At 46.9% G+C, this 18,274-nt stretch overlaps 1 protein-coding gene across 2 annotated transcripts in view; it reads right to left on the bottom strand.

Annotated features, from left to right (window-relative positions):
• Nucleotides 1-1,153: 1,153 nt before the first annotated feature.
• Nucleotides 1,154-18,274, bottom strand: part of ZNF407 (zinc finger protein 407) — a 434,011-nt gene continuing 416,890 nt past the window's right edge. For both annotated transcript variants that reach the window (XM_081262959.1, XM_081262960.1), the window contains one exon: nt 1,154-3,527. In XM_081262959.1, coding sequence (XP_081119085.1) covers nt 2,188-3,527 — 1,340 coding nt within the window. In that variant the 3' untranslated portion in view covers nt 1,154-2,187. The remainder of the gene's footprint in view (nt 3,528-18,274) is intronic.

The following is an 18,274-nucleotide window of genomic DNA, read 5'->3' as shown; positions in this document are numbered from 1 at the left end:
TGTTGTATTTTTTCCAGACATTCCACACTGCAATGAATGTCTCTTGCTCGCAAGTCCTGCCACGCCTCATTGTTCTGAGGCACACATTTGTGTATGTGCTTCTTAAAGCCCCTTACATTCCAGTAGTTGTGTAATGAGAGAGAAGGGAGAGGTAACATTAACCCAACTCTACAGGTAATTACAGGATACAATAGCCTGGTGAAGCCTCCGCAATCCTTCTGAGCCTAGAAACACCTTCTGAACAATTCTTTTTATGCAAAGGCCTGCTCTTTTCATTGTGCATACAACGTGATTGCTGGTTTGACACTGCAGGCTACACTGGTTTTATGAAGGATTAAATGCCACCTGAGACATATTTATCCTAAATAAATCACAAACGGTAAACTGCAGCATGTCAGTGTCAACACCCTGGACTGCAGCGGAAAGGTTAGCCACACAGGACTAAGCATAGTCAGGCATTAGCATCAGAGCCGCAGGGCTGCAGGGCCGCCGCTAACAGGAGAAATGATCAAGAAGAAATATTTCCACTGAAAAACACCCCCCCCCTTCCTAACATGTATGAGAAGCTTGGAGAGGGCCATCACTTTGTAAAGGTCACCTCTATCCTGATAACAACGGGAGCTGATCCTGTCACTGTTTGCCCAAGACAGGGTTGAAGAAGAGCCGAGTAGCCCTGCCATTTTTAGGAAACACGAGCTAGTCACACTCAGCTAATTATGAATCTCAGTGTCAGACCTGAAGTTTTACCTTTCAGTTTTTTGGGAGGGGTGGCTGTGTAGACAGAGGTGGCCCTGGAATGGGCCGAAATCAAAGCAGCGTGAGGAAGCCAGGCAGGGCGCAGGCTCGCCTTCCAGTGGCGCTGGCCCCATGGCCTCAGGCAGAGACTATGTGGTGCTGCACTGACAGAAGGGAGGACCAGCTTCCTTTCCTGTTAACTCTCCAGGATTTCTAGATACAAACCATGAGAGAACACGATCTTGTCGCAGAAAGTGCCTGGGCCATCTGCCGCACGTTCAGAGTGGGCTCGACCTGCAGAAGGTGCTGGCTGGGAGTATACTGGCCGGGGAGAGGAGCAACCACCCGCAAGCCACTCTCCTGAGCTGTCACAGCGGCCCCACAGCTGGTCACTCAGAGCAAGACATCATCGTTATCTTTAATGCTGTCATTTTATTTAAAAGAAAACAGAACAAAAACAACAATTTTGGAAAAAAAAATAAGACCAATAGTATCAAGAAACAAATGACTGGAACATGAACTTGCACCCAGTAGTTGTAGTGAATCCACAACTAAACAGACAGTGCTGGTCAGGCAAGGGGTATGGGGCATGGTTTCTATTTGTTAATGTTTAATGTCAGCTTTTCCATACTGACACAAACAGATCCTGCAAAATGATATTAATACAAACATTTGTTATAAAAAGCAAAATATTGATATGAACAATATTTTCCAGAAGTATACATTTCATGTATGGACTTTATGATATGGAACGAAGTCAAAATCAGAAGTATCAGCTTTCTTAACCAAGGTCTATTTTAACTGATCGTGAACAGCAAGGCTTTGCTTAACCAGAGTCATCAGATTTCTGTTATGCAGAATGCAACCAGAGCAACAGATACACCTAAAATGCTCGAAGAGGGAATTTATACACGAAATCTACTAACAGGCTTCCTTTGGTCTGGGGATACATTATCCTAAAACTGGAGAAAACAAAACAAAAAAACCAACCAAGGTTGTGGTGGGGGGGAGCGGCTGCTGCAGGATGTAATCACTGTAGCTGCGACTTTCAACCAGACACATAAGGAAGGAAGTGAGGACAGAGCTGCAGGCCAGGCAGCCAGTGACAGGGGTGTTTCCAACCTCCCACGCGGGAAGGGGAAACCAGGAACTGCTTCCCTTGGTGCAGGATGGGGCGGGGGAGGCCCAGGAGCAAAGGGCTGGAAGGCACAGGCCCTGTCCCTACAGCACGCCCCTGCCCTTCTACTGTGATCTACAGCTACTCCAGGGCACCAGCTTGGTGCCCGTGAGTGCTTTTCTAGTGGCCTCTGTCACCACCCCTGCAGAGAGCAGGTGTGGCACTTACTGGGGCCATGTGGCCAGTGTTCGGAAGGTTAGAGGGAGCTCAGGGGCACACCAACCTCAGCACGGGTCTTTCCACACTGGCCCTGTGCCCAGCGTCAAGGCCCCACCTCAGGCTTCCTGGAGCTCACTACTTTCTCTTTGGCTCTGGATCACCGTGGCTGTCGGGGTGCCCTCCTGGGTGTAAATGACCATGCTTGTCAGCTGCTCCGTGCCATTTGGGGCCACAGCCTCAGCTCGAAGCGCAGCCCCAGCCTGCAGGATCTCCTGAGAGCCAGCTGTCTCTATCACAGTGTGGGAGTACACGCCACCATCCTCCTGCTCCCCGGGGGGCAGCTCCGTCACAATGTAGTGAGTAGCACCCTCGGGGAAGCTGCTGCCGGACTCCCGGACCATGGCCTGGACCAGCTCCTCTGTCACAATGATCTGTGAGATTTCCCCATCAGACTCCACCAAGTCCACGTGCTCAGCTGGCACCCGCAGGCCATGGGCATCCGCCTCTTGCATGATGAACTGGGAGCCCTCCCCAGCCACCATGTGGACAGCGCCCTCCTCGTTCAGGATGACCTGAGTGACACCATCCTTGACCAGCTGGCCGGCCGCAGCCGTGTCACACACAGCAAACTGCAGGACTCCTCGGACCATCTTCTTCAAGGCCACCTGGGCTCGCTCCTGAGACGCAACAATGGTCGAGGGCCGGACAACCTGGGTCAGCACCTCCATGGCTGCTGTGCTCTCCTGAGCATCCTGGAACATCTGGATCTCTGGGGCCTCTGGGTCGGCAGTGGTATGGGAGGCCTCCTGACTGGGCAGCCGGATCAGCACGTCTTTATGGCCTGGTCTGGCCTTCTCCTCGTGCCCAGGCCTGCCTTCCACCTCCCCTAACTCAGTGACAGCACACAGCAAGGCGTCTAAGGCTGAGGAGGCATCGGCAGGGGGGGCCCCAGCCTCGCAGAGACTCAGAATCTCCTGCTTGGTCACCTGCTGTATAACAGTGCCCCCTGCACTGAGGGACTCATCCACGCCATGACCTTCCACTGAGCTCCCCACAACGACCACCTGGGTGGCTCCGTCTGCCAGCTGCTCAGGGATGATGGGCCCTGGCACCACGCTGCCCACGTGGGCTCCGTTCTGACTCGTGGCAATGACCTGCCCGTCTTCTGTGATGTGCACCACCCTGGCCACTTGGCCAGCCATTGCCAGCGTCTGCAGTGTGGCTGCAGCGGTCTCTTCCACAGAGGCATCCAGGGCAAACTCCCCATCGTAGCCCTGGATGATGATGACTTGCTGGACCTGCTCGGAGGCCTGGGCAGGCCTCTTGCTGCTCCTGAGGGCCTTCTCTCTGACAGGAGACTCCTCTGCCAGCGCGGCTGCAGTGAAAGGGCTGTCTGTCTCCACAAAGGTGGCTCCCTGTCCCTTCAGACGGCACTCGTAGGACTTGGACACGATGCCTGTGGGAGACAGGACCAGTTAGAGCCTCAGAATCAGGACTTTCAGACTTAAAGCAAGATGGCTGCTCCTCAGGAGCTCTGCAGCCTCAATCAAACACAGCGGCCGCTCTGCAGGAGCACCCACGGCTGCACCCACCAACAGCGCCCTGAGGCTGTGTGCCCACATGTGTAAAGACACTTACAGGTATGTTACAGGTTTGAGAGTACAAACAGCTGTATGTTCTGTATGCATTTTCCACACTTCTGCATTAACTGTCTGAACACAGTTCTCAGGGGAGTGCTTGCTTTCCAGCTCCTGGGGAGGAGCACAGTTGTTCCCTGTCACCCCGTTTCTCATAGCACATGCAGTGACTGGTGTTAAGTAAAGCTCAGCAAACAGTCAGAGCAGGGTCCTCTAACCCAAAGGAAAATCCTTCTTCAATGTCCAAATATTACGTACAGTATATTTGTTTAGTCAACAAAAAGAACGAAAGCCTTCCAGATTAAATTTTCAAATGTGGCATCAGTAAACGCAGCTGTTAAGTGAAATTCAGCACACACTGAGTGTCTCCTACACCTCAGGTAGTGAGCCTGGTGAAAAGAGAGCCCAGGGAGGCTGCGGCGAGTCCCTGTGGCCTGGGCGCTGTGCCTGGCACTCTGCCGGGTCTCGGGCACACAAAGGTGGATGTGCAGCCTGCCAGTGTAAGCCTGAGTGGGAGGTCTGGAAAGCAACCCCCACTTCCCCACCCACTCCAGTCCAGCCTGGCACTTGGTGTTGGGGGAGCACATTCTTGGTGTGGGGCAGGATGTTCCTGCTGAGTGACTTGACACTACGGAAGGTGACAAGCATAAGCACAGAGACAAAGAGGCTACAGGCTCAGGCCATAACATAGAATATTTGGGAAAGATCTATCAAAGAAAACATCAGTCTTTTATTTTTTTGTGGTACTAGGCATTGAATTGAGAGGTGCTCTACCACTGAGCCACTCCTTAACACTCTGCCTTTTAAAAATCATTTTGAGATGGGGTCTCACTGAGCTGCAGAGGTTAGAGATGAGGGGGCATCCCAGAAAGAAGCCAACCTGGGAGGCTTCTCTGCTGTGGTCAGCAGCTCAGGCTTCCAGATTAGACAGCGCATGGGCAGTCAGGCTGCACCAGGCCTCACACCCTGTGCTAAGACACTGTGGGTACAGGCTGTAGAGAGAAGAAACCTACTGAGTGATTTTTAAGCAGAAAAAGTATAGAATTTTTACAGAGGAGGCAAGATGTATGATTTTCCAGGTCATCTCTGAATTTCTTTTCGTGAAAACACTGTGCCTCTTTAGGATATGCCACAATAGGCCTCTTGGGCTGTAGGTAGGGGCAACAGGGGAGGTGGCTTAGCTGCACTCTGGGAAAGGAAGGAAGCCCAGGGATAAGGATGAGAAGTGGAGCCAGAGACCCCTGGCCTGGGCAGTGATGGGCCAGGAAGGGCAGGTGTGTCCCAGTCCTCCCAATCTATGGTTCCTAACTGGATACCACAGGTAAGCAGGTGAGCTGTCCACCTGGGAAGACAGCGGTCCTGACAGGCTGGAGTGGCGATGGGAGCAGGAGCTTAACACCCATCTTGCAGACCTGGGTGGGGACTGAACTGCCATCTGTACCGTAGGAAGAAAATGGGCAGTAGCACTGGGGTCAGGGGAGGAGGCCAGAAAGGGACTGCAGGGATGGGGGTGCTGCAGGAAGGGTGCAGAGTAACACTCCAGCCTCCACCAGGTCAACTGAACCAGTCCCTAATTCAATAGGGCAAGGGACACTGGAAATTGTAAGCTTTATTTTCATGGGAAAAGAAACTGACTCTTTAAACAGAGCTTCTGTTTTCTTTTTTAAATCTCAATTTTTCTGTTTTGTTATCATTGTCTTCTTTCCTGACAAATGAGAGATGGCCTAAAGAAATGGTCTAGGTTCAGCATTCCACGTACCAATAGAGATATTCCATTTGAGATATTCCACTTTACTCTCTTTAATACGGGTCAGTTGCTTAACAGTATACCTTATCCTTACCAAAGGGAAACAGGATTAAGAATTCTATTGGTTATTTATTACTGGCATCCCTGAGAGACAACAATTTTGCTTACCACATTGGCAGTGTACTGCAAGAAACCATTTCTTTCAACACTGTGTTAATTCTGAGCACAGACCTCAGGCAGAGGCCTGTCTTCCAGCAGGGTCAGCACTGCAAGAGGGACTGCAGAAGCTGTCAATGGTATCCACCAAGAGGACCTGTCCAGGATCATACCCAAACTTCAGGACAGTGGTCCTGGATTTGCAAGAATTAAATGTCAAGTATTATCATTTATTCTTTCTTGAAAAGTGTGAACATAGCATGAATCTTAGAAAGGTTATGGAATCATGGAATCTTAGGTTAAGAAAAGACCAAGGGGTCGCTAGGTTAGCTCCATTCCCAGGAGCTCCTCCCATGTGTGTGTGCAGCAACCGCAGCATCCCCTGGAGCTCAGTAGGCAAGCCAGGCAGAGATCATCACATCTCAAGGTAAAGTAACCCTTTCCAGAGGAGGGACCCACAGGTCCCTAAGTCTAGTTAGGACTCCATACTTAGAGTGCATCCTTGCTTCCTCTCACTGACTCCCCTCGAAGGCACAGAGAACAGCTGGGTGCTACTAACTCCAGCTCCCAGGCAAGCGCTGATGGAGCACAATGCAGATCCGTGGTGTAGCAGCCACAGGTCTGCATGCTGTGGTGTGCAAGCCTCTGCGTCTCACACGGGCAGTGACCCTCTGAGCTCAGAGCAACTTCCTGCCTCTCCTTCCCCGCGCTCTAGTTGACGAAAGAAGAGCAGCCAATTGCCTGGTGAAGACTAGAGTGTAGAAGATAAGGATGAGAGTGGTTAAAGCACAAGGATCCTAGAAAGTGAAGTCTGAACCACTGTCGATACATTTCAACCTGGTCTCAAATCATCTTCTGAACTTTAATCCTCCCTCAATTCTCTCTCCTCTAAGAGGTTAGAAGGCCTACAAGGAGAAGGCTTGGCATGATTGGAGTTCCACAGAGATGCCACATTCTTCTCCATTTATGCTTCAGTTTGGGCTGGGCCTGGTGTGGTCCATCCCTGGCCAATGTGCCACCCATCAGGACCTCTACTCTTAGTCGAATGTGCTTTAAACATTCTCCCTGGAGTCTGCTGCAATTTCTCCCCTAGTCCCTACTTCTCTCCCTAGGATGCAATATTCTGCTTGCCTTCTTTATAGTCTTAACTTGATTTGTTTCTGCCCATTCTTTAATTTCAAGGTCATGTTTAGTCTATTCAGAATTTGTAGAAAATAAAGGAAATAATGACACAAAATCAAAGAAGGTAGCCTTCAAATCATTCCTCTCCCCAACTAATCATAAGAAAAGGACATTACCATCAGATTAAACAGCAGGAGAAGCCAGGGCAGAGGGGAAAGAAAGCACCAGCTCCCCTCCTCAGGTGGGCTCCCAGAGAAATGCCACACGCTGAGTCCAGGCAGCCCCTGCCCCCAGCAACTGGAAGGAAGATCTCTTGGGTCCAGAACAATCCCCTTTGAATCCCTTGCGGCACTGATAATTATGCTCCTCTGAACTACTTACTGAATTTATTTGAATCCAGAGGTGGGTTAGGCCACCTCCAGACCATTAAAGTAAACTACGTGGGTAAATACTGCTGTCAGCCGGGCCGTGAAGACGCTTAACGGCACCAGCGCTTTCACCTCCGGCAGCACAGGCCCGCTAGTCCATCACAGTTCATAAATGTGCGTGCAGGTCCATCTTTTGATTCAGCAATTTAATAACTTCGAGTGCTGTCAGTACCGCTTTGAAAAATAGCACCTATAAAATGTAACAGCCTCAATCAGATTGAAAAAGATTCACCCACTGAAGATTCTTCCATTTCAACCATAATGAATTAATGTGGAGCTATGTAGAAGTTCAAGTGTCATTTAAACGAATGTGAATCTCTACTGCAACTTTAAATTCCAACTGGGCTATGACCAAGAATTTACTGGGCACGTCAACTTGAGTTTCTGAGCTCTTTCTAGTAAATATGAACTGTAAACCTCACCAATGCAAATGGCCAAATGGAGATGGCATTTGGAAAACAGGACCACAGTACAAATTTTATCGCGGACAGCTTAATCCCTGGTGTGACTCCACATGAGCACAGATCTTTAGTAGACTCCAGCAGCCCAGCGCAGTATTTGTGCTGCACTTTACATTTTTTAAAGATGTCAGATTTCAGTCTAACAGTAGCTAACCAAACAGGCCTGTTCTGGATCTGTTTCCAGTAGGGCAGACGGTGCAAGAGGAGCTAAAACACAGCTTCAGGACTGTTCCTGAAAACTCCAGCTGAGTGCTCGTTTGCTTCCTCAAGTACAAAGATACCATCCCGCCTTCTCATAGCTAAATGCATTGAAAGTTCACAATGTGGTTGAAATACAAAGGTTTTTTTGGGTATTTGAGGGCTTGTTTTGGGGGAAGTGACTTCAAGTTAGGCTCCCTTTTCCAGAATTCCACAATGAAGCTGCAGCCCTCTCTGGAAGTAGAACAGCCCCAGATGTGGAAAGCACAGCTTCTCCCTGCCAGAAGGGTGGGTGAGGTGTGGGGACGGGGCTCTCCCCACAGGCTCCGACCGCTCCGCTGTATGGTGCTTCTGGGATGAGCTGTGAGCACCTGACCCCTCCTCCTGGGGTGAGCTCCCCTTTCTTTACTGCCATCTCTTCTTCTCACAGAATAAATACCTTATGCTTTTGTTAAGCTTACATTTAATTAAAATGTACAGAATTTGTGCAGTAAACCCGAATGAAACAAATAAAACAAGGGCCCCCTCTCTTGAAGGCATACGTTGTGAATGAAAAATGTCATTACAGACTAAAAAATTTTGCAGTAAACAGGGCCTACAGAGAGAAGTTTCCCCTGTAATGACATCCATAAAATACACAAATGGCACTTTTAGTACCATCCTGAATATGGCATTTTCTGTGCTCTACACACAATCTAAATGGTTTGATCATAGAGCATAATACTCCATTGGGTTTATAGAACAATCAATGTTCCATAAAATGATGTATTTATCCAATAGCAGGCTCAGCAGTTACTGGTGTATGACACTGTAGGACACAGGCTTGGGCTCCTCGGCAGCACACATACTGGCTGTAAAACTTATCTAACCCACTTCAACAACTTCATCTCATCTGTGGCAAGTAATTTGTGGAAGCCTCAGCTTGGTTTAAAAAAAAACTTGTAATAAAAATTCATAGAATTTTCAGGAGAATGAAAGCTGATGACAATAGAAAGGTCACATTGTGTCTGCACTAAAGGGGTCAAAGGTTGCTGGCAGTTCTAAAACTGAAAGTAGATTTCATGCATCGCGTAGCAGATAAAGATGGCATTAAAAAGACACGGCGTGGGGTGACACGCCTCACGCCCACGAATGCCTGTGCTAATATCCTCTGCAAACCGCTCCGTTGCCATGAGCCAGCACTTATTTTCCATCTCCAAGCCTCTCCTGAACTAAATGTTTACCCACTGCTGGTTACATCTCAGACACTGCAGAGTTTAGACTTTATATTTTGGTAGGGTCACTAACATTGAAAATTCTGGGTTGGTTCACTGTAATAATTAAAGCACCCTGAATATGAAGCAATCCAAAAAATAATACTTTTCATATAAAAATTTGGGGCACACATGACACTGTGATTCTTAAGCCACATGTAATTTTTCTCAACTTCAATCTTAAATTGTAATTTTAACAGGAATGTTAGGAAATTATACTTAATGTCTATTAAAATGAAACAATATTAACAGATTATGCTAATAAATTTGAGCCATATTTTAATGTCACAAAAGCTTATAAGTTTCTCAAGTGAAAGCAGGAAAAATGACAAATTAAAATTCAATGAAATATAACCTTTTAGAAATTTCAAAGCAGGGAATACATTATTCTTACAATAGCAGTCACCAATAGTTTAGCCAGTCAAACCAACGTCGATAACTGTCCTGTGACTTACTCGTTCTACAGACGTGATAATCTCTGGTATCTGCAGGACACCACTCCACCCCAGCTCAGAAGATGGGGTGATCTCCAGGCAGAGCCGTCACCACAGGGCCCTCCCACCTCTGGCAGCTTTCCTTGCCACTGCCCAGGTCCTCAGACTCCTGGAGGGAAACCCTTGTCATGGGGTCCAGAGACTTGTCTGGGATCATCAATCTGGCAAATAATCCTGACAGGGGTCAGGAAACCTCTTGGCCTCATATCCCACCGACTAACTGGCAACTCCTCCTTTGAGAACACAGGTTGGTCAAGGCCTCATATCTCTCCATTACTTCCAGGGTTGGAAACACATTCTGGCCAGTGTTGCTAAATTCATACAGAAAACAGAAATAAATGGGTTACTTGAGATACAAAATTAAGAATTAACTTTTAGCCCTTGACATGCTTGTTAAACAGGATAGCTACAGCAGAGGGGAGCCTCGTCTCAGAGTGCAGGCTTGTTCTGGTCATCCTAAACCCAAGGTAAACCTAAGCTGACCTTCACTGGTCTAAGCATATGTCAGAAAGATCACAACAGTAATTAAAAGGGTGTTTTGGTAAAAACCAGTCCTAAACCACAAATGCCCATACAAAGGCTATGTTGAAGGGTTATAGAAAAAGTCATTGTTATGCCCTCAATTTCATGAAGGCCTAAGTTTTGCAAAAGGAGATGGTGAAATTACTTTTCTGTGAAAAATTAACTGAAATCCACACCGTTTCTGAGAAGCTCTTAATGCATGGCATGCAATTTTTAGTGAAGGAATATTTACAACAAACCCAGGTCACAAATTTAGTACCACAAATTTCAGTCCTGCTTTCTTAATTAACATCAACGCTACTCTTAACAGTAGTAGCAAATGAAGATAATCAAAATATAATCCCAGAAAAGAACTCTAAGATACCCAGAAAAAATGAAGAATAAATTTTATCTCAAGTTGGAAATATATAATCGCTCAGGTTTCCAACTTTACCAAGAATAGTCTCCTTGGACCTAGGTATTTCCATGGGTACTGAAGAGTGACAAAGAATAAAAGACAATATTTTACCTTTAAAGTCACAAACCCTAAGAAATTTTGTATTATATCAGACCCTTAGGTATATATTATCATTTTCATGCATGAAGATCTAGCAGTAATGGGAGCTATGCACACAAATCTCACTCAGCAAGGCAGGGCTGTGTCTGTTAAGGTTATCTCCACAGGCTTTCGGGGTGAGGGCAGGGCAGAGTTAACTGTTTCTGTACTGTGCAGGAGCCAATGAGCTAACTGTGATATGTCAGAACACATCAACCTGACTCTGGAAACTGGACTCATACGACAGAAATGGCATCATTGAGTTTCACAGAGGGTGAGTAAGCAGCACTTTAAAGTCAGATTGTAAAGTGCTCTGATCTTGTCATTTCCCTACAAAGAGGACATCTTAAGCGCTCAAGTGTCTCCAAGTCCCATTGGAACAAACCCAGGAGGGGAGCGGAGGGGAGGGGAGGGGAGGGGAGGGGACTGGAGGGGAGGGGCCCACAAGTGCCAGCACAGGCCAATCTCCCACGTGGCACACGTTTTTGGGTGCCGGGATCCACCTTGGCTTGGGGGCGGGGGAGGTATGCTGTGGATGTTCTTTCTCTTCCCTGCAGCCTCCCTGGGAGCATGCAGTCTCAGGGACCACGCTTCCCCTCTCCAGTGCATCGTCACCTGTATCAGCATCAGTGAAACAGCCTGACAACAGTGACAGCAGGAGTGCCCTTCCCACTTCTGCACAGGGAACCTGGAGGCTTAGAAAACAGCTGGGGAACGTCAGGTCTCCTGAAGACCTTGACATTCTACCAGAGAGACGACACCCTGCTGCTCCCGGTAAGGCTTCCTGACTTCAAGACTTAACCAACACAGGGACACTCTCTTCTGCATTAGGGAGTTACGAAATTAAGAAGCCCAATGACCTCCCTAAACGTCCTCTGACAGTCTGTACACACCTAATACAGATGACACAATGTTGGGAGACAAGGCCTATTTTTCAGGTGTACACACATTGTACACACCTTGAAATTATGCAAATAAGAAGCCCTGCCGCTGGCTGACTCCAGGGGCTAATGAGGCAGACTTGGCGGGTCTCTTTTGCTTTTCTGGCAAACCCTAGGAAAAGACCACATTCACTTTTGTAGTCATGTTCACGTTTCCTTTCTATTCTAGTATCTTCACGTCTTTCCTGAGGAAATGAGGGCAAACAGATATTTGTCTTCATTGCAGACACTTTTGTATGTAGGTAAAAAGAAAACTGCTTCTTAGTAACAGCACAGAGGCACCATTAAAATCAAATTTACAGTAAACAGAACCTACAGCTGGGGTAAAACACTAACTGTTAGTATTTTAATTATCTGCAAGGCTTTCAGAGGTCTAACATCTGCTCGTAGCCAAATGACAGCAGCTGCTTGTGTTCACTCAGAGCAATGCGGATTTCTCCTCCACATCTTAAAATGAATCATATGTTTTGGGCAAATGTCTGCCATTTCCTCCTGAGCTGCTGTGAAAGGGGATCAGAGTATCTTGTGGGTGACAACCCAGCAGGCCTGACCTCTTCGCAGGAAAGAGACCCAAAGCCATCAAAACTCCCTGAGTATGAAGTGAATACATCAGAAGTGGAACCAGAGGCCAGGGTGTGCCCTTTAATGCCACTCTTTGTTGGCATGAGGAGCTGGTTATGGCACTTTATAACCATGTGTAGGATGGGGCCCCACAGAATGAAGCTGTTATGGTTGGAAATGAGGTGTCCCCTAAAGCCTCCTGTGTTAATGCAGGAATATTCAAAGGTGAAATGTGAGGGCTGTAACCTAATGAGCCCATCCTAATTTGAATGGACTGACTGGTAACTGTGGGCAGGTGGGTGTGGCTGAAGGAGGTGGGTCACTGGGATGTGCCCTTGGAATGGATCTTCTTCCTTGTGGTGCCTTCCCCTTCTCTCCCAGTGTTTCCTGGCCACCATATCCTGAGCAGCTTCCCCCCACAACACCCTGCTGCCATGATGTTCTAACTCTCCTTGGGCCCAGAGAAATGGAACTGGCCCACCATGGACTGAAACTCTGGAATCTTGAGCCAAAATAAATCTTTCCTCCTCTAACTTGTTCTTGTCAGGTATTTCAGTTACAGTGACACAAAGATGACTAACACAGAAGTTTCAAGGAGACAAAACAGGGTCGATGAGAATGAGTGGCAGCAGGTGTCTGGTGGAGAGCAGCTTGGTGCTGTACCTAGTCTTAGGTGGAATCCATGGATGCTGCCAGGGTCCAGGTGGAAAACATAACACTTTCTTTTTAACCAGTGGATACTGCAGTGTTTACTTAGAACATTTCATAAGAACATTTTCCTAAATATCTACAGGAATCTCCTATTTAAAATCACAGAACATCTGTGGCTTGCTTGAGTACTAGAGAATAATATTTTATTGGGGCAATACAGTTTATAACTGATTTTAGAAAGACAAACAATAGACAAATGATAAGACTTATTTTGAAAAGACTGGAAAGAATAAAAACTGACTTTCAAATTCAAATATGAACTGCCAGCTTTTGGAGCCTGAGGTTTGTGCAACACAGTGAGTAAATCAGCAGTTCTCCCTCTACATACCTCGCCTGATTTTGAGGAGTGAGGAGAGTGCAGTAGGGAATCCTTGAGAAGCAGTGTGGAAAACCCGAGCAAAGGCTGGCTCCAGGCCTGACCTGGTGAGTGTCTGAAACCATATGGGACATGGATTGTATGCCTGCATGCAGGGATGTGGCTGACCTCAGGGACATCTGAGGTGTTAGGAGGTATAGTTCTGTGCCACTCTGTTACAGGGTTTATGCAAAAAACATACCTAAAGTCTTCAGAAGTTTCTAGTATGGGTATATTTAAAATAGAAGTCAAATGAGGTATCGTGTAGTCATGAATCATGGGGCCAGGAACACACAGAGCCATAGCCTGCTCTTGTGTGACCATGAAAAATACCTCCATAAAATTAATACTTTAAGGAGTTTGAAGGCTTCACCAAACAGGCAACAATAGCTTGCCTTTTCACTAAAAAACTCTTTACAAGTAGTTGGATGCTCTCAGACTGGCAAGCATATGTGACCACTATACATGATGGCAGGTGTGGACATCCATCAGGAATACCCATATATGCATTTCATCCTACCATGATGCCATGCAGGAAAATGAGAGCAAAGCTGTGCCCAGGGTGTCAAGTGATGGGAACGGTGGCTGGGACATGTTGAAATTTAAACCCTGCATGCAATCAGAACTCAGGAACTCTCATAGAAGCTGAGTTACAGTGAGCAAGTGTGTCTAGGATTCTTAAGGGTTGGCAGCTGGTTGTGCACTGAAACTCCCAGCCAAAGAGAATAAAGGTGTAGGCGTGATGAAGTGAGGACTTTGTGGGACACAGGAAACTGGAAGGCAGGCCTGATCCTTCATGAAGGAAGGGGCTTCCAGGCCTTTCTTCGAGCTCCAGGGTAAGTGCACGGCTCCTGAGCACGTGCCTGCACCCCATACTTTCACTAGAGTTACAGAACTAGACAATTACTACTTTCTAAAACTTAAACATTTTATATGCTTAATAAAATGTCAAGTTTCCACATTTCTTGAGACTTTCACGAACACACTGCACTACACGTGAGCTGCAAGTGGCCTCACATCCCTTCCCTCTTCAACCCGCTTCCTGCCTCAGGTCTCCAGCATGCCAACTGCAGGTGTGAGGCTGAGACAGGCTGGGCTGAGTGTGGGGGTCTGGTAGGAAAGCAGGGCCTCTGTTCCCTTGGGTCCCAGAACTCAGATCCTAGAGAGGAACTTGTACCACATACCTCCCAGTGACCCTGGCTTTGGTAGCGGCTGGGGGGAAGTGCTGACGCTCAGTGCTAGAGCAATGCCTGCTGATTTTCAAGAGCTGAGCAAGCTCTTAAAAGGCAGGGCACTTAAGGAACTGTAGCAGCTGTGGAACGCCACAGTTCAGCATTTTCACTCCATTTCAGCCATGCAGCCCCCTGTTCCAGCCCCAAATACTGTCTCCTCCACTCAGGTGGCTCTGACGCTGGCACTATACCTCACCAAGTCTCTGAGATGAAAAACAGGAGCACTGCACTGCCTGCAAGGAAAAATGCCCACTGAGAAAACAAGTGGCATGACTGCTGCTGGGTCACTCAGGCCTCCATGAGCATGGAAGAAAGCACCTGGTACCTCTGCACTCTGGCACGTTATCCTCATGATGGGCATGTCTGTGTTCTAAGGCCATGGGACCAAGACACGTCCATAAGAAAATACTTACGTATTTCTCAACTGTACACTGTTTTAACATGAAAGTCACGTTAGGTTTTAGAGATCTTATGTACATATTCAGCCTGCTGTATGCTCCTCTAATGGATTACAAGAAACTATCCATAAATGTGCTCACCTAAGCACTGAGCTCCTTAGGTACAGGACCCTAGTACCTGCTACAGCAGCTCCAACACCTGGCACATCAGTGGCCTTAAAAGGAGATGAGAAGCTGAAGACCATCTCACAGCAAAGAGAAAGCACTGCAGTCTGGGGTCAGCATGCCGGGAGCACTTCCTCCCTACACTTGTTGAAGCTGATCTCCCTGGACCCTCGTGTTTCTGTATACTGTGCAAGCCTAGGCGTGGCCAAGTTCTAGAGCAGGCTTTCATCAAAGTTTCTAAAGTGAACAGCCTCAGAAGACACAGTGTCTCTCTTCTTCCAGAGCCAGAGCCAAGGCAAATTTGTACATTGCCCATTAAAGTAAAAATACTCCACTTAGGTAAAGAAAGGCCAGCTTACTGCGCAGGGTCTAGTGCTGGGCTACCAAGCTCACAGCTTCTCCTTTCAGCACCCCACTGCCTCTTCTTGTCAGCCTGTGGGGCCAGGGTCAGGGGACAGGCACAGACGCCAATCCTCTGGCTGTCACCATGTCAGAGTAAATGCCGTTTCTCCCTGCTGGCATCCATAGACTACTATGAGACAACTCACTAGTGTCCAAGATGGCAAAATCTCAGACCTTTGGTAGTTCTAGACAGTTACCTGAATTCCTTAAACCTTATGTCTTGATCTGTAAAATGGGCATAATGATAGTTAGTGGCCTGAAGAGGAAACGAGATAGTCAATGTAAAACACATAGCACTGTGCCTGACATATAGAGCCAGGGCTCAGTACATTTACAATGCTATATTGTAAAAATAGTGATTATATTTCAGTCTATATCACCTGAAACCAATAAACAGAACTACTAATATTTGTGAATATAGAACAATCTTGTATGACTGAAATATTGAAGCATAATACATATGCCACAAAACTAAATTTAAATTTAATGTGAAGAAATGTAAAGTCCTGTAGCCAGGAGTAAAACAACCCAACAACAACAATAACAACAAACAGCTCAAGGAGGAAAGCAGGAGACTCCAGCATCCAGCGGCTGGAGGGCCAACACTGTGATGTGCCTGCATTCGCACAAGCACGGAGCCCAACAGGGAAGTAATGACCCAACTGCGTGCAGGGTGTACTCAGGATGCCCAGCTCAGGTTCAAGTTTCACACTCCCAGAGAAATACTGACAAAGAGACACAGATGTATAAATGAGAAGCAAAACTAATTTGGGACTAGAAAACGGATAAAGAATGGTGTGTCTTCCAAGCACACTCGCTGACCACTGGACCCTACACTCTTGATGGAAGTGGTAGGTCCCTGAGTCTTTGTGGGGCTTATCTTCCACAGCTGCCATACCCAAGCCTCCAGAGTGCCAGTCACTCCTTGGCTTGTCCAGTGGCTCAGAACAGTACCATCACTGTCATGGACTTGGGTGATGTTCTGCACGTGTATGCTTGGTCCAGTACTTTAGGGACAGAAGGTGGGAGACCCACCGCTTAGAGGAAAGCTGTAAATGAATCCTGTTGTCTATCTCATACAATAGTAGACTATTTGATTTTCTTTTCTAATCAGAATGGAAAAGAAACATTCATCAAATCCATGGCCACATACCAGGTTGCTGGGGTCATTTAATCTATTCTAGATGGGCCACCAGAGTAGCTGTAATCAGGGCACCAACTTAGGACAAGTCATTTTCTAGCATCAATCTGGGTTCTTCAGGGCCAGTCTGATGAATTAAGGAAACGTGTGAGGGGCCACCTCCTGCTCCTCTCAGCCTTCAATGATGCACTGATCTCTGCTTTTCCTCAGGCTGCTATGTCCTTAGTTGCCATCCTGGGTGAGAAACTTCAAGGGCCTTCTCTACCATAATGCCTCTTACTCCAATGGCCAGGCACCCAATGCAGAGTCAATCTAGAGCCACATGTCTTCTGGGGGGGGGAGGTGGGCATTTGGTCCTAGGCACAAGGTAACAGTCTAGTTGTTGCCTGAGAAAATGCTTCAATGGAGGGGGATGCTGTTTGGTGTCACAGTTCAGGCCTATAAAGATTCAGGTACAGTCACTTCAGTTCAGTGCAGGGTACTCTGGACAGGGCCTATAGATACCTCTTCCAAAGTGAAAACCAAATTGTTTTGTCTTGTATCTTCTCCCACAAAGAAACACAGAGAATGCCTGGTAGGCCTCTTTGGGCACTGCAGGTATGACTGCCTACCTCTAAGAATGCGGTTTCAATCCACATACTGGGTAATGTGTGAAGCTATCAGATTTGAGTAGGATCTGGAGCACACAAAGCTCTGGAGAAGGCTTACCCAGTTTTCCCAATACAACCATATAGACACCGGATCAATCCCTGCACACAGTTTGAATGCTAGATGGTGTGAGCCTGGAGACTCAGTGGTGGAGAGAGAGGATGAACCTTGGTAAACTACAGTAGAAAACCACAATGACAGCCCCTTGGGATTCTGCAGCTAGGTCATGCCACCCAAAGCAAAATCACATGCCTTTGAAAAACATTCCTGGCAGTGAGAGACACTCAGTCATGGCATATCAGTGGCTGTGGCATAGAACTCCCACTGGGTTGGGTTCTGACAGATTTGCCACAAGTCCACAGAGGCCCATTCTGAGTTAGGTTCTATTGTTCTATTATAAAGCTAGAGGATGAATGCTCTTTGAGCACAACTACCTTATCATTAACTACTGAACTGTACAGTGAGAATTCCCCTTCCAAACAACAGATGTGGGAACTGGAAGATATGGAGTCATCAAAGAAAGATGGAAGAGTATTTACTATTTGGACTCTATCAAGATAGAAACTGTACACTAGTATACAAAACAAGGATTTCTTTAGTAGAGTTCAAAACCAGTGTTGAAATAATTTTCTAGTAAATTATCATTTATCTAATATGGCTATTCTCCTACTCTCTAGATATCCTGAGGGTTAATTCTACTTACATTACTAATTCAAATTTCTTGGATGCTCCATCCAGGAACTTAGGTACAAGATCATTTATTTTCTTAACTATTTATTCAACAAATACAATACTGATAACCTACTACAACGGCAAGGCAGATGTGAACTACAGCACTGGTTTTTAATCTATTTGAAGACGCTAACATTACAGGTAACTGTAGTAAATAAAATATAAACTGAATCACACATTCAAATAGTCATGCCTTCATAGAAAGAAAGGAAACTCCCTTGGTCTAGGGTAGGGATCATGAAAGTGCTCACAGAAACCCTGGGTCTTGAAAGATGAATAAGAATCTGATGGGAAGTGAAGAAATAGTGGAGAAAGCCTCCCTGTTCTAAGCAGATGCTGAACCCAGCAGGCAGTGTGGCATGGC

This window comes from Spermophilus citellus (genome assembly GCF_964194105.1).
Source record: "Spermophilus citellus genome assembly, chromosome: 12".
Taxonomy (NCBI): domain Eukaryota; kingdom Metazoa; phylum Chordata; class Mammalia; order Rodentia; family Sciuridae; genus Spermophilus; species Spermophilus citellus.
The sequence above is the reverse complement of the archived record's forward strand: the minus strand, read 5'-3'. Positions and strand labels throughout refer to the sequence as shown.